General features: G+C 51.3%; 1 protein-coding gene across 1 annotated transcript; it reads right to left on the reverse strand.

Annotated features, from left to right (window-relative positions):
* Positions 1 to 1,009: 1,009 nt before the first annotated feature.
* MATN1 (matrilin 1) lies at positions 1,010 to 25,387 on the reverse strand. The gene is made up of 8 exons (XM_063177343.1): positions 25,300 to 25,387; positions 20,795 to 21,141; positions 14,529 to 14,751; positions 10,449 to 10,574; positions 9,795 to 10,208; positions 6,216 to 6,368; positions 3,806 to 3,886; positions 1,010 to 1,626 (listed from the first exon to the last, which is right to left on the reverse strand). The coding sequence occupies exons 1-8, from the start codon at positions 25,385 to 25,387 to the stop codon at positions 1,577 to 1,579; spliced, it is 1,482 nt and encodes a 493-aa protein (XP_063033413.1). The 3' UTR covers positions 1,010 to 1,576.
* Between the last annotated feature and the right edge of the window lie 234 nt (positions 25,388 to 25,621).

Genomic DNA, 25,621 nt, shown 5'->3' on the forward strand with positions numbered 1-25,621 from the left:
GGGCTGGGGGATGGATTGGAGCTCCAGCTGAGGGTGTGGGGACACAGCAGGGCACATCTGGCTGGTGGCAGAGCCACAGAGGGTCCCTGAGCCTCGTCAGGGTCACCCAAAACAGGGCACATCTCCTGTCAGATGTGCTCAGAGCCACAGACCTGGCTCAATGTCAGGGTCACACAGAGCAGGGCACATCTCCTGGTTGGTGTCACTCAGGGTCACATACCCAGCACAATGTCAGGGTCACCCAGAGCAGAGCACATCTGGCTGGTGTCACTTAGGGCCATTGAAGGTTCCTGCATGTCACTCAGAGCAGAGGACATCTCCTGCCTGGTGTCAGTCAGGACCACAGACCTGGCACAATGTCAGGGTCACCCAGAGCAGGGAACATCTCCTGGCTGGTGGCACTCAGGGTCACAGACCTGGCACAATGTTAGGGTCACTCAGAGGAGGGCACATCTGCCTGGTGTCACTTAGGGCCACAGAAGGTCCCCTGCACGTCACCCAGAGTAGGGGACATCTCCTGGCTGGTGTCACTCAGGACCACAGACCTGGCACAATGTCAGGGTCACCCAGAGCAGAGCACATCTGGCTGGTGGCAGAGCCACAGAGGCTTTCTGAGCCTGGTCAGGGTCACCCAGAGCAGGGGACATCTCCTGGCTGCTGTCACTCAGGGCCACAAAGGGTCCTTGTACATCACCCAGAGGAGGGGACATCTCCTGCTTGGTGGCACTCAGAGCCACAGACCTGAAACAATGTCAGGGCCACCTGGAACAGAGGACATCTCCTGGCTGGTGACAGAGGCACAGAGGGTTCCTGAGCCTGGTCAGGGTCACCCAGAGCAGAGGACATCTCGTGCCTCATGGCACTCAGAGCCACAGATCTGGCACAATGTCAGGGTCACCCAGAGCAGGGGACATCTCCTGGCTGGTGGCACTCAGGGCCACAGAAGGTCCCTGCACATCACCCAGAGCAGGCGCAGCCCAGGCACTGGGACACTGCCACATTTACTGCTGAGAAAGCTTTTCCCGTTCCAGTTCCAGAGCTCAGGAGGAGCCCAGGCAGGAGCAGCCTGGCCCAGCCTACAGAGCACACTCAGATGAGGACTAAACCTCATCTGACCTTAATCACTGACAACCACCAGGAGCTCAGCCTCGGCCTTTACACCCAGCAGCTGAGGGTGACTCTGAGTCACTCTGACTTTTAAATTAAATTATTTCATGCATAGGATCAAAAGCTGCAGCAGAGGATTCACAGAACTCATCATCAAGTACTCAGTAACACACTGTATATATATTAAGCTTTAAATAAAAAATCTTTCAAGGTTTTTTTTCTTTGAATATATGCACTCTATAGGATGCAGAAACTCGAGCCTGGTCTAACTCTCAGTCACACCCTGTGCTCTGCCCTTTATACAAAGTCTGCTCTACTGTAATAATTCTTCCTTTTAAACAAATGCAGGTAGCCTAGACCTTAATAAAAGCTGCCCAGAGCCCTGGGGCTGAGCTGCCCTCCCTGAAAAATGGAGCAGTTCTGGTTCTGTTACTTTGGGAAGGAGGTGAAAAACTGCTGGAGTGGGGTTTTAGATGATCTTGTTCTCCAGGGCTTCGATTCTTTTGGCCACAGCTTCCAGTGAGGAGGAATTAAGGAGGAAAAGCAGCAATTTTTCTGGGAGTGCTGGGAGGGAGACTTTTTATGTGGGCACAGAGTGATGGGCCAAGGTTTTAACTAAAAGAGGAGAGATTTAGATGGGATTTTGTGAAAGAATTATTCCCTGGCAGGGTGGGCAGGGGCTGGGCTGGAATTGCCAGAGCAGCTGTGGCTGCCCCTGGAGCCCTGGCAGTGCCCAAGGCCAGGCTGGGCATTGGGGCTGGCAGCACCTGGCACAGTGGCAGGTGTCCCTGGGCTGCAATCAGCTGCCATTGAAGATCCCTTCCCACCCAAACCACTCTGGCATTCACATTCCTGAACCAAGGATGGAAACCAGCACCAAAACCCATTGCAGCAAATGGAGAAAGGAAAGGAAAGAATGATTTCCTGGCTGGTTCCAGGTGCCCCCAGTGCCATTTGCCACAGGGGGTTTGTAGCCTGGCAAGGCCTGGTTAAAGAGGTTTGGGCTGTGCCAGGGTGCCCAGAGCAGCTGTGGCTGCCCCTGGAGCCCTGGCAGTGCCCAAGGCCAGGCTGGGCTGGCACAGTGGGAGGTGTCCCTGCCATGGCAGGGGTGGGGTGGGAGGAATTTTAAGGTCCCTTCCACCCAAACCACTCAATAATTCCCCAGTCCCAGGCTGGGCAAGGACGGGAGCAGCAGCAGAGGGGATCTGTGCCCATCCCCTCTGGTTTCCCAGAGCTCCCAGGCTGGTGGAGCTCCCTGCAGGAAGCAGCTCCTGTGCTCACACATCCTCCCACTGCCCAGGCTCACTCCCAGAGGAGGAGGGAAAGGAGGGGCTGACAGAGCCCCTGACCCTGAGAAGAGCAGCAAGAGCTTTTCCTGGCGTTCCAGAACAATTTTCTGCTCCTCTCACTGATTCCTGTTCATGGTGCGCCTGGAGAGCCACCCACCAGGTGGGAGCTGTGACTTCCCGTGGCCTCTGGACCACACAGGTCACAAATCTCACCCAGATCTCACTCCTGGGAGGAGGAACTGAGCTGTGCCACAGCAGGGCTCAGAAATGTGTGAAGAAATCAGAATGTTCCTTTTAAAATTAGATCCTCTCCTGATCCTCAGTGGTGAGACATCTCCCCTGCCCTTGCGAGCCACCCCGAGGCTCCATGAATTCTGTTTCTCAAAAGTTTTCATCCTACTCACAATTTTTTGGTGGATTTTTCTCTCTTTCTGCCACTTAGTGAAAGGCCCAGCATGGCAGGACTCAGTCCCACCAGGTGGGTTCTGATGGGATCCAACTCCCCTGGCTGGAGATGCTTCCTGGGAACAATCCCATCAGGATTTATCTCCCAGCACTGAGTTTTGGCCAGGGAGAACCTGGGATGGGTGGATGTCACAGACATCTTCTCATTAAAAATCCTTCTTGGAGATTTTTTTCCTTCTGAGAAGCTGAGAGGCTTCAGGAACAAAATGCAAACAAGGATTATCTGCTGCTGTGGAATGCAACAGGTGCATCTGGGATTGGTCTCATGTGGATGTTTGGAATTAATGGCCAATCACAGTCAGCTGGCTCTCTCTCTGTCCAAGCTACAAACCTTTGTTATCATTCTTTTCTATTCTTAGCCAGCCTTCTGATGAGAGCTTTTTCTTCTATTCTTTCAGTATAGTTTTAATATATATAATAAAAATATATATATATATGATAAAATATAATATATGTATAATAAATTAATAAATCAGCCTTCTGTAACATAGAGTCAGATCTACGTCTCTTCCCTCATCCTAAGACCCCTGTGACCACCATCACAGGGGGATGTGTCCATCTGGATTATCCACACCACCCTCCTACACTCTGAGGTGTTGTGATATCCCTCTGTCCCTGCAGTCCGTGAAGAATTTGTGTTGGACGTTTGCTCTGAAGGAACACCCTGCCTCCCATTCCCGCTGCCTCAGGACCCATCTCCCCACAATCCCAGAAGCCCAGAGCTTGGAAAAGCTTGGAAAAGTCCTCCAGGACCATCAAATCCAACTTTCAACCCTCCCCTACCTTGTCACCAGCCTGGAGCTCTGAGTGCCAGATTTCACCCCCCGGTGCCTCATTCCCACCTTCCTGAGCCCCCACCCAACTCCCTCCCCCAGGACTGACCTTCCCCAGGGTCCCTCTGCATCGCCAGCCCACCCAGTCCTGGCCACACTCCCAAAGGATATGTTTCTGCTGCAAGGAGTTGATGAGCTCTTCTACTTTGGTCTGGAACTTCATGATGGATTTGCACTCACACGGATCTTCCTCTGCGGGTCACAACAGCAAGAGGATGAGTGGCACAAAAAAAATGGATTTAATCAAAATCCCCGAGCCCAGTGAAACAGCACAATTCTTATTTTCTATGTCAGAAACAGGAAGGAAATCAAAATATAATTATTTCTAGTTATCTGATTGATGTATTCTAGTTTAACCTCAGATGAACAGAGAATGTCACATTTTTCTGTTATTCTAGCCATGGAAGTCTTTACTGGGTTTCCATCTCTCTGGAAACCCACTGAGCTCTGCTCCTGATGCTTCAAGTTTGCCCTAAAATTGGAGTTTGACCAAATAAAACCAACCTCTGTCTCCCCAGCAAGATCCAATAAAAACTGGAGGCACTGCTGCCATCAGGACTGCTTTGAGCTTTGCTTCAGTAACTCCACTCCTTGAGGGGGTGGAACCACGAGCGTTAATCACTTTGCTAATTTATGTCACTAATTTACATCTGTTCTTCAAGGAAAATTAACTCAGACTGGAACAGAAGGAAAAAAATGCCTGGGAAAGAAAGGGAGGGGTTACAAGGCCACTCTGAGCTGAGCAAAGGAGGAGTAAATAAAAGACAGAATTTTTAAAGGAAATTAATCACTTACACCAAAACTCAACAGGTCTAAACTAGCCAGGTGTAACCTAAAGCTGGAGATTACCAGAAGATTTTATGGCAGCTGCTGAGAAATACAAGCTGGCACTGGGCATGGAAAAAATGCAAATATCTCCTTGCCTTCCTTTTTATTTTAATACTTAAATGTAAACATATTTATCCAAATTAATATTTTACGAACAAACAGTTTTTCTGAAATTTACTTTTTTCTTTGAAGGCTGAAGATTAAATGTATTTGAACGATTTTAAAGTACAATTTGTTGGGGGTTTCATACATATCCCATCCTTTGTTCTTGGATGGATCCTAATTTTTTTAATGAGACTTGTCAAAGAGTCTCTGCCTTGCAATCCTGGCTCTGCAGACATGGGGATTATCCCTCTCCAGCTTCTCCAGGAGGGAAGGAAATCCCATCTTAAGGAACCTGGAGATAAATTCATCATTTCTGAAGAAAAAGAAGGGCAGAAAGGTGGAGGAGAAAGGAAGGCGATGGAGATTTGGGAGAGGGGGACACGTCTGAGGTGTGGAGGCTGCTTTGCCTCAGGTAACCACCCAAAATATCAATGTCTCCTGATGCTCCCGTGTGTTCTGCCAGCTCCACACACTGGCAACTGGAGATTTTTATCACATCCACCTAAAAGGGCATACTCATCCCTCTACTCCAGGCTGCAAATGCTGTCACTGAACCCCTCCCTTCTCATCCCTCTACTCCAGGCTGCAAATGCTGTCACTGAACCCCTCCCTCCCCAGTCCCCCTCCCACCAGCACAGACCTTCAGCTGCAGCTTCTCCAGGGGCATTTCCACCCTTTCTGTCCAGCCTTGAACACTGACTGAACCCCTCCATCCCAGCTGGGATAAATGAGTCACTAAATGGCTGACTCTCACAACTAAAAGGCAAATATTATGAATATGTTAAGAGAAGTTTTATAGATTTATAGTTGTGTTTTACCCCCTTGTGTTGTTCTCAGGGGTGCCCTGGGTTTGGGACATTGGGGAGGGTCACTCGTGCCCATGGCAGCAGCTGCCCCCCAATCCAGGTGTCAGGCAGGGATCTCCACCCCTGGGCAGGGAAGGAGGAGTCCATGGATAGAGCTTTGGGGGGCCAAAGGGTTAAAAGGTGAAACCTCCATGGTGTGGGTGAGCACATGGTGGGGAACATCCTCTGCTCCTGGTGCTGTAATGTTTTCTCTATTCAGTCTGCTGTTGTGGATTTGATAAGGTTTTAATAAACCTTTTACATTTTTGGAAGTGAGCATCATTTTTCTCACCAGTCCTCTCTTACCAAGGGTCCTTATCGACGATCTGCAGCTTCTCCAAGGCCATTTCCATCCCTCTGCTCCATCCCAATCCCCTCTCACCAACACAGACTGAAGACCTGCAGCTTCTCCAAGGGCATTTCCATCCCTCCACTCCCGCCTTGACTGAACCCCTCCATCCCCATTGCCTCTCACCAGCACAGATCTCCATCTACAGTTTCTCCAACGCCATTCCCATCCCTCTGCTCCATCCCAATCCCTTCTCACCTACACAGACTGAAGACCTGCAGCTTCTCCAAGGGCATTTTCATCTCTCCGCTCCAGCCTTCAAACACTGGGACAAAGCCCCTCCATCCCAGTCCCCTCTCACCACACAGATCTTCACCTGGTGGGTTCTGGAGGGGCATTTCCCCCCTCTGCTCCACCCTTCAGATGCTGTGGCTGAACCCCAGCCCCCTCTCACCAACACAGATCTTCATCTGCAGCTTCTTCCCGATCTTGCTGATGGTCCTGAAGTCAGCAGTGTAGAAATAATGCTCAGCCACGGGTTCTGAGGCGATCTCCCTCAGCTCATCCTCCACAGCGTTGCCCACTCCCACGGCAAACATCCGAAATCCTGCCAGGAACGGGATCCTGTGAGCACCACGGGGCCACCCTGCCAGGCTGGGCATCCCTGAGCCCCCAGCCCCACACAGCTCCAGATCCTCACTGAGAATTGCCCCCTGTGAGAGTCTGTCTGAATTTTCCCTCATCTGCCTCACGATTGTCATTTGAGGACCACTGAAGAGAAGACTCCCCTGTCTTCTCTGTAGGAGAAAGTCACATGCCACAAGGTCCTGAGACCTGAGAGCACAGTGCTAAGCTATTGTTCACAGGTGTTTGCTGTATGCTGCACTGAGCCCAATGAGAAGAAGAAGGGGGCACCGTGCCCTTTTTGCAACAACAGCCTTGGGAGCTGTCCCACCTCTCCCCTGGCTGGACTTCTCCTGAGTTTCAGGTGGTCTCCCACAGAAGACCCTCACCTGTTTTACAACCGTGTCAGACAGACTGGGATGTAAGGAGCCTCTCCATCAAGGACTGAGACACGGAACCCCCATGTGCAAAGGCCCCTCTCCATCAAGGACTGAGACATGGAACCCCCATGTGCAAAGGCCCCTCTGCTCCTCCCAAGGACTGAGACATGGAACCCCCATGTGCAAAGGCCCCTCTGCTCCTCCCAAGGACTGGGACTGAAACCCCCAGCCCGGGGCAGGTGTGTGGGGCAGGCAAGCTGGCCAAAGCGAGATGTTTGCCTGCAGGTTGTGACCGCTGGACCACAAATACAACGGCTCTCGTTTACTGCTGAGAACATGGACTGCCTGCTACATCTATTCCTTATTGTATCTGTTTCCCCCCTCCCGCCTCACAATTTCCAATAGAATTATCATAATAAAAACCTCTGAGTTAGAGAGAGATTTTGAGATCTCCCTGACAAAACAGGCGGATCCTCGACTGGACTGGACCAAAGGACTTTGTCTCTACGTTTGGTAGCTATATCCCCCTCTTTCTCTCTCTTTCTCTATCTTTTCTCTCCCTTAATCCCTCTATCGCATTTTGCTATGGTCATTAAATAAAGGTGCATTTGTTTTGATTATTACTGCACCTTTATTATTATACCCTGTGCCATGTTGGTTTTTTGCACCCTGAGATCAAATCCATGAACCATCACAAAACCCGTTCATAAGGACGGATTGTGACACCCCCTCCACCCCCACTATTCCAGACTCCTTTCAGCCAGGTCAAACAGGCCAAAAATGATTTTATAGGAAGAAATTTTATTAAAATTTACCAGGCCATGGGCATAGTGGCCATAAGAACAAGGTTTTGGAGATGCTCCTTTCAGCCACGTCAAACAGGGGCCAAAATATTTTTGCAGACAGAGTTTAAGTAGAATTTCCCCACCAATGACAACAAGAGCAAGGTTTTGGAGATGCAAGAAAGGGCAGGTGATGGTAACACCATCCCTCTGGTATGGAAGTAATAATGTAGCAAAAGGGACCTGTGGGAGTTTCCAGAACAGCTCAGCCACTGTTAATCATCCCTGTTAACGAGCCCCTGAGTGGCAAAGTCCTCCTGCAGTGGAGCAGAACTGAGCTGAGTCTCTGTCCAAAATTGCCCCCACTGGGAGTTCACAACTTGTCCTGCTCTGTCAGGAGATTGATCTGCATTAAACCTGTTTCTGTTGAACTGAAATGTAATTTTCCCATTTTGGGTGGTATTAATTAGCCCTGATTTGAAATACTTGTCTCTACTTGTCCATGCCCAGGCACAGGAAATGTTTCCCTGATCCCCTTTGTGCCTTTCTTTCTCTGGATATATCCAATATGTGTTGTTTTGCCGAGGCTCAGCTCACTGAACAATTTTGCAGTTTCATTTTAAGCACTTGTTTATCCCACAGCAATAACTCATGGACAGATAAGAGATTTCCTTGCAGGGACAAGAGAGGAGAGAGAGACAAGGCACAAAGTTTTATCACCAGAGAGGAATAAATTCTATAAATGCACTTCATAAGAACCTTTTGTTTTATAAGAGCTGAACAGCCCCATAAGATGTCAGAGTGCTTTGTAAACATTGGTTTTTCACGAGCTCCCTGACCTTTCTGGTTATGTGCTGGCCCCGAGTCCCATCTAGTGGTGGAGAGCGAAGTTAAAAGGAAGGGAAGGATTCAGCAATTCCTGAGTAAATTCCCAGGGGCTGGATGCATTTAACACGGGGTGTCAGAGCCTGGGAATGTGCTCAGAGGGTCAGCAGAGGGGCAGCTCTCAAGGCATTAATATTTCATGGGGCTCAGGCACAGGAATCCATCAGTGTGTGGCCACTGAGTGTTTTTCCTACAACAGTAGCTGAGGAAAAATCCATATTAATGTGCCCGAGGTTCCTCCTTAACCCATGTCTGGGCTTTGTTTATTGTTTTGTTGCTTTTTCTCTGCCTTTTCCAGGCCTTGAGGCTGATGCAGCCCAGCCACACTTGGCCCTACAAATCCTGGGGTTGGTTGTGTTTGCCCCTGTGTGCCTCTGGTGCTGGGCTGGGCCTCTGGTGCTGGCCCTACAAACCCTGGGGTTAGTTGTCCTTGCTTTGGGGTTCATTGTGTGCCTCTGGTGCTGGGCTGGGCTTCCTGACCAGCCCCAGACAAATCCCAGAGTGGGTAAGGGCTGGGTTAGGAGGGACCTTAAAGCTCCTCTGCTCCACCATCTTCCACCGTCCCAGATTGCTCCAAGCCCTGTCCAACCCTAATGGTGCTGAAACCTCCAAATTCCAAATTCCCCCCGCAGCTTCCTTCCACATTTGTGTGGAGCAATTAGACCTGGGTGCATCCCATTGCAGGGGGTGCAACTCCACCCTGTCCATCCCATTCCACAGGGCAAAACTCCATCCTGTCCATCCCATTCCAGGGGGTGCAACTCCACCCTGTCCATCCCATCCCACAGGGCAAAACTCCACCCTGTCCATCCCATCCCAAGGGGGTGGAACTCCACCCTGTCCATCCCATTCCAGGGGGCAAAACTCCACCCTGTCCATCCCATCCCAAGGGGGTGGAACTCCACCCTGTCCATCCCATTCCACAGGGCAAAACTCCATCCTGTCCATCCCATTCCAGGGGGTAAAACTCCACCCTGTCCATCCCATTCCACGGGGCAAAACTCCACCCTGTCCATCCCATCCCAAGGGGGTGGAATTCCATCCTGTCCATCTCATTCCAGGGATTGCAACTCCACCCTGTCCATCCCATCCCAACTCCACCCTGTCCATCCCAAACTCCACCCTGACCAGCAGAAACTCCTCCAAAGACACACAGGGGAACTAAAACCAGCTCTTAGCAAACCAAGGTACACCTGACACCCAGACTGAGGTGTTCCAGATTCTCTGCGAGCAAGGATAGCCAGGGAATATCTCCCCAGAATTACTCAGTATAATCTGTGTGTATCCCAAGACACAGATCCAGGGAAAAAGTCCTGCCTGGGCCAAGGGAGAAATAAGCCCCAGGGAGTTGAGGAGCCCTACCTGAGTCCTTGGCTTTCTTGGCAGCATCTGAGATATAATCCTGTGAGCGCCCATCAGTGAAGACAATCCCCACCTTGGGGACGCCGGGCCGGGCTCCGTTGATGACGGAGAAGGAGCTGTCAACGAGGTACTTGAGAGCCTGGCCTGTCATGGTGCCCTTCTCCATGTAGGACATTTTCTTCACTGCTGCCTTGATGTCCTTCTTGCTCTTGAACTGGCCCAGGGGGAACTCCTGCCGGACGGAGCTGGAGTACTGCACCAGCCCCACCTGCGCCTGCTTGTCCGACACCTCCAGAGAATCCACGATCTGGTTGATGAATTTCTTCACCAGCTCAAAGTTCTCAGGCCTCACACTCTTGGAGCCATCGATGAGGAACACAAGATCCAGAGCAGACCCCAAGCCACCATTGCAAGCTGAAGGAAAAGATGAGAAGGCAGAAGAAAACAGCAGCAAAGGCCTCAATAAATGATGTAGGAAAATAGAACCCTAATGCCATTTATTGCTGAGGGTTAATCAATGAAAACTCAACAAGAGAGCACAGCAATGTTTTGAAAGTGATTCTGGCTTGTGAGAGAAGGGTTTCCCTGTCTGCCTTCCCTGAGGAGACCATCCCAGTGCTGTCACCACCATCCCCTCAGGGAGCCATCACGTACCAGTGCAGGTCTTGCCGTCGCTGTTGAGGCTGAAGCCGTCCCTGCAGGCACACCTGTAGGCCCCTGGGGTGCTGACACACACCTGCTCACAGTCGTGGTCCCCCGTGGCACACAGGTCAGACACCACTGCAAGGAGAGGAGGGGGTGGCTTCAAGCAGGGGCCTCCCCACCCACACCCAGCTCTGCACAGCCCCACACTGGCCCCATAATTAACTCTGCTTTGCAATGGGACACAGCTCATTGAGTCTGGACAGTGCTGAGGCAGAGTCTGAGGCTGGAAATGGGGCTGTGTGTTCTGTGCCCACCTGTCAGAGCTGGGGCAGTTCTCTGCTGTTCTTGGGGCAGTTTTCTTCATCTCTCCCACAGCCAATCCTCCCTCCAGGAGATCTCTGCTGTCCATAGCCACTGAGTGTCCCTGCAGGGCTGATCCAATTCCAGCATCCCATGGGCAGATGCCCCGCCCAGGGGAGGAGCCAAGCATTCCTGCCTGGATGCAATCTGAGCCTGGCACAGCACAGCAGCCTTTGCCCCCTGCACTGCCAGAGGAGCAGCTTTCTGCTGCCCTGCATGGCCAGAGGGAGCCCAGGCCCATCTGCAGCAGCCCTGGAGCTGCAGAGGAAAACTCCCCCCTTGTGCAGGATCCCTGCTGCAGCAGAGCCACAGCTGGCACTGCAGGAGGGCTGAGCCCCCATGGGATGGGGCTGTGCCACCAGCCTGAGCCACAGCGTGCCAGGGCCTGCTCTCACTCTGGCAGGGTTGTTTTGTATTACTGCATTTTTATTTTATTTTTATTTTATTTTTAGTTTTTCCCTAATAAAGAACTGTTATTCCCATATCTTTGCCTGAGAGCCCCTTAATTTCAAAATTACAATAATTTAGAGGGAGGAGGTTTGCATTTTCCATTTCAGGGAAGGTTCCTGCCTTCCTCAGTAGGCACCTGGCTGTTCAAACCAAGACAGGCACAAAGACAAGGAAGAAATTCCCACAAGTCTCGATGCTCCAAGGCACAGCCAGGACTGGAAATCTTCCCTGAGGGCAAACCCAGCTGGGTGTGGGGCAAATCACAGCACTCCTCACTCTGCAAAGCTCCCGGGTGAGCTTTGAGTCCCAGCTGCCCCCCAGGCTGGCCAGTGCCCAATTTTTGCAGCTCTGCAGTACAATCCTGAGCAGGGAGCTCAGCTGCCCTTCCTGCACAGCATTCATGTGTGAACACACCTGGGATTCACCTCAGAGCTCTCTCTGCATGTGCAGCTCTCAGATCCCTGCTCTCCAAACCCTCCTGCTGCCCCTCCTGCCCTGCTGTGGCTCTGAGGATGCTGAGCAAGCAGCAGCTGAGTGGCAGCACCGGGAGCTGGGGGGTGACAGTGCTGTCACACTGAAGATGGCAAACAAACTCCAGAGCAAACAGGGCTGGGGAGGAAAATTCAGCTACAAATGCCAGGGAAAATGTGCAGAAATCCAGGCACTGGGTTGTAGTGAACGAATGGGAGGTGGAGCTGAGTCTTTCTGAGCTCAGGTTTGTTATTTTGAGCCATTTGTGTTCTGCTCTACTCATATTCTGTACATTTTTTTGGCCTTTCCACTTCCAGTGACTGTGCCAGCACTGGTAGATTGTTCCAGCCCAGATCATTGGGAATTTCAGTGCCCCTGGAGCTGCCTGTGGTTCAGTGCTTTGGTTAATCTCACCACAGGCTGGAGCACCAAGGGTTTCCCGTGTCCCCATGAGTTTGCTGGCACTGTGGGAAGCACTTTTCCCTGCTCTCAGTCCCGCAGATCCTGTGCTGTGTCCGAGCAGGGGGTCTGGGTCCATCCCTGGCATGGTTTAGGGCAGCTGCACATGCAGAGCAGGGTAACAGGGACTCGGGCATTCCCCCAGGGCTGTCCTCTGCTCCCTGCATCAGCCCTGAGGGCTTCCCTCACCTCCCAGGGCTTTCCCATGGGAAGAGCTTTGCCATCTGCACAGGGAGGCACAGGAAGGACTTTCCCCACAGCTTCAAACCACACTGTGAGGCCTCGGCACTGCTGCTGCCTCCTGATCCCAGGGCAGCCCAGAGAAACAAACGTTCACTGCCTGGATTCCACTCCTCAAATTCTGTCTCTCTCCCTCCCTTTGTCTGAGGTGTTTGTCCCCTCTGCCATGAGCTGCTGCTGCAGTGACACCTGGTAATGCCTGACTCATTCTGTGCTATCACCTGAGGATAATCCACGGCTCACTCTGTAGCTGAAATTTCCCTCCTTTCCACAGAGGAGCCAAATTTCCATGACAAAAAGCTGCTCCCCTTCATCACTTTCAGCCTTGGAGCTGGACCAGGAGATTTTACACCTGTCAGAAACTGGGAGATCTCCAGGCCCAGCCGCGTGTGTTTGGAGTTCCAGGTGGATCACACCTTTCACGAAGTGTTGCCACACGTTTTTCCTTCCAGGGAAAGGCCCCTGGGCCTCTCCTGTTGACAGAAAATGGGAATTTATGGCCCATTCCTGCTGCCTTGGGGCACATTTGGAAGCAATAAAACATTCTCAGTCCTTCAGCAGCTCCTGTAGGAGCAAAGCTGCATTTTAGGGTGGTGTTTGTAGGATGGTGTTTGCAGGATGCTGTTTTGTAGGATATTGTTTTTGTAGGATGGGGTTTGGAGGATTGAGTTTGGAGGATGGTGGTTTTATAGGATGGTGGTTTTAGCATGCTGTTTTCATAGGATGGCAGTTTTAGGATGCTGTTTTTATAAGATTTTGGTTTGAAGATGATGTTTTTAGGATGCTCAGGCTCCTTTGATGTGCTGTGCAGACAGGAATTAGATCCTGCTCCAGCCAGGAGAGATTCCTGCCCCACAAGGCTTCCAACCCCAAAAGCAGCTTTAGGCAAAGGCAGCTCAGCCTCTGACAGGAACTGGGACCACCCCAGCTGAACTGGGAATTCTGGTGGGGGGAAATACAAAACAAATTCTCTCCACTGCCCCAAAAGGGTGTGATTTCAGTGTGCTAAACCCCTCTTCTCCAGGTTGTTTTCCAGTGCCTCCAGGAGTGTGTGGATAGTGTTTACAAACTCTCCAGTGCCAGTGAAATCAGGAGATTTCTTTAACCAAAACCTGAAATCCCCTGAACAAAACCCTGCAGTTCTGGAAAGGCAACTTCAAAGAGCCCCTGGCTCTGATCCTGCAGGGAAGCAAGGAAGCAGAGGGGAGAAGGGTGGTCACAGATAAACTTCCATGGGAAAGGCTGGAGCAGGACTTTGGAAAAGGGTCTGGAGGGACAGGACACAGGGAATGGCTCTCCACTGCCAGAGGGCAGGGATGGATGGGATACTGGGAAGGAATCCATCCCTGTGAGGGTGGGCAGGCCCTGGCACAGGGTGAAGGCTCCAGGGAGAGCTCAGAGCCCTTGCAGGGCCTGAAGGGGCTCCAGGAGAGCTGCAGAGGGACTGGGGACAAGGATGGAGGGACAGGAGGCAGGGAATGGCTGCCAGTGCCAGAGGGCAGGGCTGGATGGGATCTTGGCAATTGGGAATTGTTCCCTGGCAGGGTGGGCAGGGGCTGGGCTGGAATTGCCAGAGCAGCTGTGGCTGCCCCTGGAGCCCTGGCAGTGCCCAAGGCCAGGCTGGACATTGGGGCTGGCAGCACCTGGCACAGTGGCAGGTGTCCCTGGGCTGCAATCAGCTGCCATTGAAGATCCCTTCCCACCCAAACCACTCTGGCATTCACATTCCTGAACCAAGGATGGAAACCAGCACCAAAACCCATTGCAGCAAATGGAGAAAGGAAAGGAAAGAATGATTTCCTGGCTGGTTCCAGGTGCCCCCAGTGCCATTTGCCACAGGGGGTTTGTAGCCTGGCAAGGCCTGGTTAGAGAGGTTTGGGCTGTGCCAGGGTGCCCAGAGCAGCTGTGGCTGCCCCTGGAGCCCTGGCAGTGCCCAAGGCCAGGCTGGAGCACCTGGCACAGTGGGAGGTGTCCCTGCCATGGCAGGGATGGGGTGGGATGTGCTCTCCAATCCCTTCCCACCCAAATCATTCCAGGATTCTCTGCAGAGCTTCAAGGTCCTTCCCACCCAAACCATTCCCAATTCCAGCTGCCCTGGCCAGGACTCACCACAGAAAGCCTCCTGGAACTTGTGGGTCAGCTTCTCAATGACACTGTAGCTCTCCACATAGTCCACGTGCTCGTCCAGGGGCTCGCTGGCCATCTGCCTCAGCGTGCCCATGTCCACCCTGCCCACGCCGATGGCGAAGATCTCGATGCCCGCGGCCCTGGCCCGGGCGGACACGTCCTGCACCCCGTCCTGGGGCCGCCCGTCCGTCACCACGATGGCCACCTGCAGGGGAGGGATGGGATGGGATGGGATGGGATGGGATGGGATGGGATGGGATGGGATGGGATGGGATGGGATGGGATGGGATGGGATGGGATGGGATGGGATGGGATGGGATGGGATGGGACGGGACAGCCTGCCTGGGCACTGGGATCCTTGTTTGTGTTCCCAGAATGCTGGTGGGACAGGCTGGGGTACGAGGGAAGGGTTTGCATTTCTAAAATTAAGGGAAAAGGGAATCCCACCAGCTTTTCCCATTCTTTGGAGATCACACAAACCATGTTCTTTTTAAGGTGGAATTAGTTTCTTTCTGAGCTGGAAAAGTTAAACTGCCAAAGATTGATGGCTTCACCAAGGGACAATGCCAGGGATCGATGGTTTCACCAAGGGACAATGCCAGGGATCGATGGTTTCACCAAGGGACAATGCCAGGGATCAATGGTTTCACCAAGGGACAGTACCAGGGATTGATGGCTTCACCAAGGGGCAAGTGCCAGGGATTGATGGTTTCACCAAAGAACAATCGCCATTGATTGAATGGCTTCACCAAGGGGCAAGCCAGGGACTGGTGGTTTCACCAAGGGACAACTGGTGCATCCTCCTCTAAGAAGATTAAATTAAAATGTATGTTGTTCATGGCCAAACTTGAGCTCAAGCCAAACTGAAGATCTTCAGGACACTCCGGACAAGCCCAGCTGAGTGTGGGCCTTCACAGCCTCTCAGGAAATGCCACGGAAATGTGAGATGAAGGCTCATCCCATTTATAGGTGGAGGAGCTGAAGGATGGAACTGGAACCATCTCCATGGGGAAAGAGGGGAAGAGGCCTGAGGTCACACTGTGTGTCAGGGCCTGCCAGGATTTGTGATTCTCTGTTCCAAATAAACAGCAGGGATTAAACCCCACCCCTGCTAGCCCCAGCATTAAAGTGGCAGCTGGTTTAAGTGGGAACTGGATTTCAGCTTGGATTAATGGTGCCTTGAACCAGCTAAAAGCCTCCCAGAGTCCTGCTCCTGGTTTATCCCTTTCCCTCTTTATTTTTCTTCTGAAAGAGACTTTGTCACAAGACCTGAATTGGCTCTTTGCCAATTCTTCTGCCCCTGCCACTTTTCCTTACAACCAATTTATTGTGACACCACTGTTGACTCCAAAGGAATGGCTTGGGCTGGAATGCAGAATGGGGAAAGAGCTTTCCCTCTGTAAAAACCAGGAGAAAAAAGAAAAATGTGGAGCTTTGCAATCTATTTTCAGCTGTTTTTCTGCACTTCCTAAGGGCTGCACAATTAAAAATTCCCAGGAGCATCATAATTCTGCAACTGGTGCTTCCACGGGGGAAAAATAAACAAATTCAAGCCTTGCTCTTCTAGTGTGACAAAAACAAGGCAAAGCAGCCCCTGTGGCAGGTGTGGGGGAATGGATGTGCCCAAGGAGCTCCGGGGTTTTCCTGGGGTGGGATTGGATCCGTGCGTGCAGTGGAGCCTTTTGCCAGGAGAGAGAGCCCTCGGCTCAGCCTCAGCTCCAGCCGGGCTGCTCCGCCCGAGCAGCGCCAGCAGCGCCAGGGGCTCCGGGGAGAGACCCCAGAGCATGGAGGGCAGGGAGCCATCAAATCAGGGATCAGAGAAGATATCAAATCAGGGAATGAGGAGATAACAAACCAGGGATCAGAGGAGTCATCAAATCAGAGATCGGAGGAGATATCAAATCCAGGATCAGAGGCGTTATCAAATCAGGGATTGGAGGGGTTATCAAATCGGGGAATAAGAGGAGTCATCAAATCAGGGAATGAGGAGAGTTATCAAACAGGGAATGAGGGGAGTTATCAAATCAGAGATCAGAGGGGTCATCAAATCAGGGAGCAAGGCATTATCAAATCAGGGATCACAGGAGATATCAAATCAGGGATCACAGGAGATATCAAATCAGAGATTGGAGGGGTTATCAAATCAGGGAATGAGAGGAGTCATCAAATCAGGGAATGGGAAGAGATATCAAATCAAGGATCAGAGGCGTTATCAAATCAGGGATTGGAGGGGTTATCAAATCGGGGAATGAGAGGAGTCATCAAATCAGGGAACGGGAAGAGATATCAAATCAGGGAGTGAGGAGATATCAAATCAGACATCAGAGCAGTCATCAAATCAAGGATCAGAGGCGTTATCAAATCAGGGAATGAGGAGAGTTATCAAACAGGGAATGAGGGGAGTTATCAAATCAGGGATCAGAGGGGTCATCAAATCAGGGAGCAAGGCATTATCAAATCAGGGATCACAGGAGATATCAAATCAGGGATCAGAGGCGTTATCAAATCAGGGATTGGAGGGGTTATCAAATCGGGGAATGAGAGGAGTCATCAAATCAGGGAATGGGAAGAGATATCAAATCAGGGAGTGAGGAGATATCAAATCAGGCATCAGAGCAGTCATCAAATCAGGGATCAGAGACGTTATCAAATCAGGGAATGAGGAGAGTTATCAAACAGGGAATGAGGGGAGTTATCAAATCAGGGATCAGAGGGGTCATCAAATCAGGGAGCAAGGCATTATCAAATCAGGGATCACAGGAGATATCAAATCAGGGATCAGAGGCGTTATCAAATCAGGGATTGGAGGGGTTATCAAATCGGGGAATGAGAGGAGTCATCAAATCAGGGAATGGGAAGAGATATCAAATCAGGGAGTGAGGAGATATCAAATCAGACATCAGAGCAGTCATCAAATCAAGGATCAGAGGCGTTATCAAATCAGGGAATGAGGAGAGTTATCAAACAGGGAATGAGGGGAGTTATCAAATCAGGGATCAGAGGGGTCATCAAATCAGGGAGCAAGGCATTATCAAATCAAGGATCACAGGAGATATCAAATCAGGGAATGAGAGGAGTTATCCAATCAGGGATCAGAGGAGATATCACATCCAGGATCAGAGGAGTCATCAAATCAGGGAATGAGGGGAGTTATCAAATCAGGGAATGAGGAGTTATCAAATCAAATCAGAGATCAGAGATGTTATCAAATCAGGGAACAGAAGAGTTATCGAATCAGGCACCAAACCCTGCCAGCAGGTCCTGTCAGCAGCCATGTGTCCTCCTGCAATTTTCTTCCTAAATCAAGAAATTCTCCAGGTTTTATCTGCTCCTCTCCATCTTCAGCTAAGCTTGAGTCCAGCTAAACCCAAGCCCAGATAAACCCCAGATGGGGTGGGGCTGCAGAGTCCATTCCACACGTGGATGTGATGGGGAAGATCCTTATAATGCCTCTGTGTGGAAATCTGCCAGAAAGGATTCAAAGTTCACATTGCTTTCTGCTCTGCTGTTGGAGAAAACAAAACTTCTGCATACAGAGTCGGGATTGGGAATTAATCAGAGAACCCATGGGGAAAACAAATGTAACAGTGAGAGGAAGCCAGGGCACCTGTCTGTGACAACCTGACAGAAAGAGTGTAAAAATCTCTCTTAATATCACATTTGGTTAACCCAATCATCAGGAATTCCTGTTTTTTTCCTAGGATTCGTACCATAAATATTTTCCCTGCATCCAGCCTGAGTCAATATGAAAAAATGTCCCTTTTTTACTTTTTTATTATTACTATTTTCAAACCTACCTCCAAATTATTTGCAGTCTGAGTATCTCTGTAATTCCCTGCCATTGAAAAAGCTGAGTCCTGGTGCATGCCTGGTTTGGGAAAGGCCTTGAGGGAAGGAGCAGCCTCTGGATCCTGGGGAGGTTGGCACTGCTCAGCCATTTGAGGGGAATTATGAAAAGTGAAGCTTCTGCTGCCTCCAACAGCTGGATTTTGCCCTGATCCTCAGTTTTACCCGGGGAAAACTCAGAAATTTTGCTTTTCAAGGTCAAACCTTTTGCTCATTTAACCAGCAGCTTTCCCTGTGAATTCCTGACATTCTGGATTCCTCATCCTTCTGTCAGACCGAAATCCCGCGTGGTCTGATGCAATTTATTCCTGGTTATCTCACACACTCGAGCATTCCTGAGCATTCCTGAGCATTCCCAGCTATCCCCAGCCCGGGCTGGCATTTCCCAGCTAATGAGGGAGTGATGGCTCATTATGCCCTGGGAACGTGGTGTTCCAGCAGGCTCCAAGGAGAATCAGGCAGGAAGCTGCATAAAGCCCTGGATTTGCTCAGCAATTTGCCAATTTATTTGTTGTTCTTCCCTAAAAGATAAGGTGGAAGTAATTGGGCTTCCTGCGGGTTTTGAGGAAGGTGGGAGCAGGTTTTTCTCGGAGCTCCTCCAGAAACAAATTGTGCTTTTCCCTGCCCCAGGGTGACATTTGCTGCACAAAGCAAGAGCAAAGCACCGTGTGATGTTTTGGGATGTTGACAACCAGATTTGCACGAGGATTTGTTGGATTTCTGCTGTGGGAAGGAGCAAGGACCGTGTCCGGTGTTTCTGGAAGCTTCACCTCCCTAAATCCCTGTACGACCTGTTCCTCTTCCCAGGCAGGGGATGGGGTCACCCTGAGCAGAAGGGAAAAGATGGCTGGAATTCAAGACAGAGGGGAAAAGTGAAAAAATAACCAGGGAACCAAGAACACAAACGGTTGTGGAGTTTTCCACCTTGCAGACATTGAAAAGCCACCTGGGCATGGTCCTGGGCAGCCCCGCTGGAGATCAGGGTCAGCTCCAGAGACCCCTCCCAACCTCCTTCTGTGATTCTGCCTCATGGATCAGCTCCAGAGTGGAAGGCAAGAGGGAAACAAGGAGTGTTTTCCTTTTTTTCCCCTTTGTTTTAATGCCTTGGATAAATCATTCCAAAGCTCACTGCTCCAGCTCTTTCAGCTGTCATGGAAAGGTTTCAGGGAGAGCCTGGAAATCCAGGGCAGTTTGTTCCACACAACCAGAGGTGACAGGAGACAGCAGGGCTTGGGGGACCTGTCTGACAGCAGGAAAAGAGTGCATGAAGAGAGAGGGATGTTGAATGGTGTGGAAGAGATTCCAGAGATGAGGACCCAGCACTTTCATGGACAGCTCAGTGGAAATGTCTCTCCAATCTGCAGCAGCGGCCAATGCTGTGAGCAGCTGTCAGACTGCATTTAGAACAAAAACTGAGACAAAGACTGACTGTGTTATAATGAGTTTTGTATTTTCTTTCACTAAGCCCCAAAGATGAGTTTCAAGAAGAATTAAGATGTTTAAACCTCCCAGAGATTTTTCAAGAACTGAGAGATCTGAAGCTCCTAGAAGTTTTCAAGAATTTAGAAGTTTGAACTTCCCAGAGGATTCCAAGCAGAATTGAGAGGTTTGAACCTCTTGAAGGTTTCCAAGAATTGAAAGGTTTGGACTTCTCAAAGGATTCCAAGAATTGAGAGGTTTCAACCTCCCAGAGATTTGCAAGGAGAATTGAGAGGTTTGAACTTCTTGGAGGTTTCCAAGGATTGAGAGATTGGAACCTCCCAGAGAGGTCTTCAAGAATTGAGAGGTTTGAACCTCCCAGAGGTTTCCAAAAAGAGTTGAGAAGTTTAAACTTCCCAGAGGCTTCCAAGAATAGAGAGGTTTCAACCTCCCAGAGGTTTGCAAGAAGAATTGAGAGGTCTGAACTTCCCAGATGTTTCCAAGCAGAATTAAGATGTTTGAACCTCCCAGATGTTTCCAAGAAGACTGGAGATGTTTGAACCTCCCAGAGGTCTTCAAGAATTGAGAGGTGTGAAACTCTCAGAGGTTTTCAAGAATTGAGGGATTTGCACCTCCCAGAGGTTTCCAAGAAGAATTGAGAGGTGTGAACTTCCTGGAGGTTTTCAAACCTCCCGTTTGCACCTCCCAGAGGTTTCCAATAAGAATTGAGGGACATGAACTTCCTGGAGGTTTTCAAACCTCCCATTTGCACCTCCCAGATGTTTCCAATAAGAATTGAGGGACATGAACTTCCTGGAGGTTTTCAAACCTCCCATTTGCTCCTCCCAGAGGTTTCCACCTGCGACAATCAACCCTCAGGTGTCACACACAACCAAAACCTAAAAAAAACCACCTTTCTGCTTTTCCCAACCACTCCACCACGAGTCCCAAGCGAGGAGCTGGAGGAACCAGCCCCATTTTACCTTTTTGAAGTCGGGCGCGCTGCCCCTGGCGCCCTCGGCGGCGCTGAAGGCGCGGCTGACGGCAAACTGGATGGCCAGGCCGGTCATGGTGCCCGTGGAGAGGGGCTGGATCCTGCGCACGGCCTGCAGCAGCGCCGCCTTGCTCTGGGGGCCCTGCAGGGCCAGCTCGCTGCGCACGGCGCTGGCGTAGTTGATGATGCCCACGCGGGTGGCGTTGGGGCCCACGTCCAGCGCCTCGATCACGCGCGACACGAACACCTTGATCTTCTCGAACTCGTGCGGCCGCACGCTGCGAGAGCTGTCGATGATGAACACCAGGTCCGTGGGCTTGGTCCTGCACAGGGTGCCTGGGGACAGCAGGGACAGAGGGGAAATCAAAGGGGAAGTGTCAAAGGAAAAGTGTCCTGAGAAGAAGAGATTGGTGCTGGTAAAGCAGCACTGGGTGGAGACGAGGATCAGGTTTTGGTCCGTTCTCTGTTTCACAGCTTTAACTGAATATTTTAAATGTTCTTAATGGTTTTCTAGGGAAGAAGATGAGTTCCTGGGGGGTAACATGGACATGTGGTGAGCAGGGTGTCTCTTGTCACCCAGGCTGTCTCTGAGGAAACCTCATCTGCCTAGGGCAGCACAGAGAGAAGGAGGGAGGGATAAATTTGTGGAATGGCAGCATGGGGGGACGGAGGGAGGAAAGGAGGAAAGGAGGAAAGGAGGAAGGAAGGAAGGAAGGAAGGAAGGAAGGAAGGAAGGAAGGAAGGAAGGAAGGAAGGAAGGAAGGAAGGAAGGAAGGAAGGAAGGAAGGAAGGAAGGAAGGAAGGAAGGAAGGAAGGAAGGAAGGAAGGAAGGAAGGAAGGAAGGAAGGAAGGAAGGAAGGAAGGAAGGAAGGAAGGAAGGAAGGAAGGAAGGAAGGAAGGAAGGAAGGAAGGAAGGAAGGAAGGAAGGAAGGAAGGAAGGAAGGAAGGAAGGAAGGAAGGAAGGAAGGAAGGAAGGAAGGAAGGAAGGAAGGAAGGAAGGAAGGAAGGAAGGAAGGAAGGAAGGAAGGAAGGAAGGAAGGAAGGAAGGAAGGAAGGAAGGAAGGAAGGAAGGAAGGAAGGAAGGAAGGAAGGAAGGAAGGAAGGAAGGATAAAGCAGCTGTGGTCTGAAACCTGAGCTGCATTTCTGCATCCAAAAAAAGGCTGGAAAGGAATTACTGCACTTCAGACCTGGATAACCAATCCCCACAGGTGTCAGTCAATGGGAATGGGACCAGCACCAGGCACAAGACTCAGCAATCAGCTGGGATTGGGAACAACATTCCCAGGTCAAGGGTTAACATTCCCAGCACAGCAGGAGCCAGAGCCCTGTTCCCCCATGATGGCACCAATAATAAACCCCAGTAACAGCACAGAGCTGGTTCACATCTGTCAGGGGGAAACAACAGAGAAATCTGGAACCCATAATTGATAATTAATAATAGATAATTAATCTCTACAGCCCCATAAATACCCACAGTGAAAAGGAGAGGCTATCAGGAGGCATCAGCAATGCAACAAACTGAATAAATTGTTATTATTATTATTGTTTTAATTTCTCGCTTTCATGCCATTTTCCATCTTCATTTTCAGCTGTGGCAAGACATAAAAAAAAAAAAAGCCTGGTGTTTTTTTATGATTTCCTAAATGAATGGCCCCATTTCCTCCAGCACATCTATGGCATCCTGTTCTTTTTAATTTTTTTCTTCTCATTTAGCCTGTCTCTGTCAAGTGCTCTGTTAATATTTGATTTCTGCAGGGCCCAGGGAGTTCCTGTCATAAAGGAGATTTCTGTGGACAGATTTTTAAATGGGAGCTTTTGGGCCAACAAATCAGCTCCAAATGATGGCATAAATATTACAGCTGGTCCTCAGTGTGAGATCTAATGGGTCTTTCAGTCTTTGAGGCAGATAAAAATAAATACTCAGTGATGGATCTGTAAATGAAATAATCAGGTTTCTTTCCTGAGAGGCATCAAGGCTGAATCTGCTCCAGAAAGGTCTGGGAAGGTGGGAGCAAAGCAGGCAGTGGTCACTTTGTCAGGAACTCTAATTCCCACCACAATCCAATCTAACATGTTCCCATATGGATGAATTTCATTTTCCCCCCATAATTCATTGCAAAGGAAGGAAAACTCCCAGGGAGATCCATCTGCAGCACTGGAATCCCTGTTCCAGGGGGGGCCAGTTTACAGGTGAGAAATGAAGGTCCAGGGAAAGGCTCAATTAATTCCTCCAGAAATAAAACACAGGTCCCCCTTTGTGCTGATGAATCATCCCTGGATTTAGTGACAAACCAAGCAGCAGAAGTTATTTTATTTCTGTAAGAACAGCTGGAGCCAATAGAAATTTTGAAGTCTATCTATTTTATTTATTTCTGCTCTGTGATTTGGCCCTAAATAACATTTTCAAGCTCTTTTTATGAGAGTGGAATTTATTTCAGAGAAGGGAAGAGTAAAGGAGGGATACCAGGTGGGAGATTTTTGGGATTTCAGCCACAGTCAGGGTCTGCAGGACAGGCCCATTCTCTGCAGGGGGTGACAGTCGCTTGCTTTGATTGGCACCTTGACTCAGCATAGTTTAGTTCAAACTGAAATTAAACCAGAAATAAAATCTTACTCTATATTTACAAATATCCACACTAGGAATCATTCAGGAAAAGCTGAATTAATGCCCTGACTTAGCAGAAAATTCCTCTCAGGGCATCTTTGTCATATCCATTAAAGCACTGGGAGAAGAGTTCAGTAACCCAGGAGTAAAAGAGGTTTATTTTAGAGAGCTGACTGCTCACAGCAGGGCTCAGCTCAGTCACTGCTCTGTTTCTCTTTGCACAGCAAAGAGAACCCTCCTTTCCCAAATTCCTGTGGAGAAAGGGCTCAGTTTATCTGCAATCCCCTCTCCCTCAGCCCCAGGTGCCTCTGCAGTCACTGTCACACCTGCACAGCTCAGGCTGCCCATGGCTGTGGCTGAGCCATCATCAGCACACCGTCCAAACATTTTGAATTCCCACAAGTCTGTCCTTGCAGCTGAGTTTTCCTCTCCTGCCAGATTTCTGGAGAAATCCAGGAATCCCTGGGCTGCCTGGAGCCCGGGAAAGAACAAAGATGCTCCCGAGGATCAGACGCTCCCTTCCTTTTGTGTCCAGCCCTATTCTGGGTATCCATCCCTTCCCTGGGTGCCCATCCCTTCCCTGAGTGTCCATCCCTTCCCTGGGTGTCCATCCCTTCCCTGGGCGCCCATCCCTTCCCTGAGTGTCCATCCCTTCCCTGGGTGTCCATCCCTTCCCTGGGTGCCCATCCCTTCCCTGAGTGTCCATCCCTTCCCTCAGTGTCCATCCCTTCCCTGGGCACCCATCCCTTCCCTGAGTGTCCATCCCTTCCTTGCATGTCCAGCCCTGACCTGAGTGTCCATCCCTGACCTGGGTGTCCAACCCTTGCTGGTGTCCATCCCTTCCCTCAGTGTCCATCCCTGCCTGGGTGTCCATCCCTTCCCTCAGTGTCCATCCCTTCCCTCAGTGTCCATCCCTGCCCTTGGTGTCCATCCCTGCCTGGGTGTCCATCCCTGACCTGGGTGTCCAACCCTTGCTGGTGTCCATCCCTTCCCTGCATGTCCATCCCTTCCCTGGGTGTCCATCCCTTCCTCGGGTGTCCATCCCTTCCCTGCATGTCCATCCCTTCCCTGCATGTCCATCCCTTCCCTGGATGTCCATCCCTTCCCTCAGTGTCCATCCCTTCCCTGCATGTCCATCCCTTCCTTCAGTGTCCATCCCTTCCCTGGGTGTCCATCCCTTCCCTGGATGTCCATCCCTTCCTCGGGTGTCCATCCCTTCCCTGCATGTCCATCCCTTCCCTGCATGTCCATCCCTTCCCTGGATGTCCATCCCTTCCCTCAGTGTCCATCCCTTCCCTGGATGTCCATCCTTGTCCCGGATGTTCATCCCTGCCCGGGGTGTCCATCCTTTTCCCTGGGTGTCCATCCCTTGCTGGCCCTCATTCCAGGCTGGGTTTGGAGCCCGTGCAAGCTGCAGAGCAGGCAGCTCCCCTGCTCCTGGCTGCCCACCCGGGAAGCCAAACAGAGCAGGATTCGCTCAGGATCGGATGAAGGAAATCCAGGGAAAGTCCCGTTCCCAGCAACCCGAGCCAGCCCTCCTGCTCGGGAGGTGACCCCGGTGCTGGGCCAGCTCCTGCTCCAGCCCCTGTGGAGCTGGAGAGGGGAGGGAAGGCAGAGCCCTTGTCCCACCTGGGCCTCCTCCAGTGCCAAGGGGTGACCGGGCCACCCGTGCTGTCCTCACAGGAGCCACCCGTGCTGTCCCCACGGAGCCACCCGTGCTGTCCCCACGGAGCCATCCCAGCCCCATGTCCCGCTGCCTTGGGGACACACCGGACGCAGCTCCTGCATTTCCCTGGCTGTTGCTGGGCACTCCTTACCCTTCCCCGTCCCCCGGAGGCACAGAGGGACCCCCAGCCCCGCCAGCCCCCCAGCCCCGGTCCCCACTCACCGCGGGGCTGCGGCGGGGCCCCGCAGGCGGCCGGGCTGTGCAGGAGCAGCAGCAGCGAGAGCAGCAGGGCACAGCAAATCCTGGCCATGGCTGAGCCGGGCTGCGAGTGCGGGGCAGAGCGCTGGCCCCGAGTATTAACCTGCCCTTCTGCGGAGGCTCCGAGCCAGCCCCTGACACGGCGGGGCCGGGGGGGCAGCGAGGGGAGAGGGGCAGGGAGAAGGAGCAGGAGGAGATGCTGCCGCAGGGTGGGGAGGGGGCGATGCCCAGCCCTGCCCTGCCCCCGGGGCCCCCAGCCCCCCACAATGGCCCCATTGCTGCCGAG

This window comes from Melospiza melodia, chromosome 27 (assembly GCF_035770615.1).
Source record: "Melospiza melodia melodia isolate bMelMel2 chromosome 27, bMelMel2.pri, whole genome shotgun sequence".
Taxonomy (NCBI): domain Eukaryota; kingdom Metazoa; phylum Chordata; class Aves; order Passeriformes; family Passerellidae; genus Melospiza; species Melospiza melodia.

Excerpts from the sequence above, each read along its gene's own strand:
- MATN1 (XM_063177343.1), bottom strand. The coding sequence starts at position 25,387 with ATGGCCAGGATTTGCTGTGCCCTGCTGCTCTCGCTGCTGCTGCTCCTG. Across the intron at positions 21,142-25,299 it reads GGCCCCGCCGCAGCCCCGCG|GCACCCTGTGCAGGACCAAG; the intron begins GTGAGTGGGGAC and ends TGCTGTCCCCAG. Across the intron at positions 10,575-14,528 it reads GTTCCAGGAGGCTTTCTGTG|TGGTGTCTGACCTGTGTGCC; the intron begins GTGAGTCCTGGC and ends CTCTCCTTGCAG.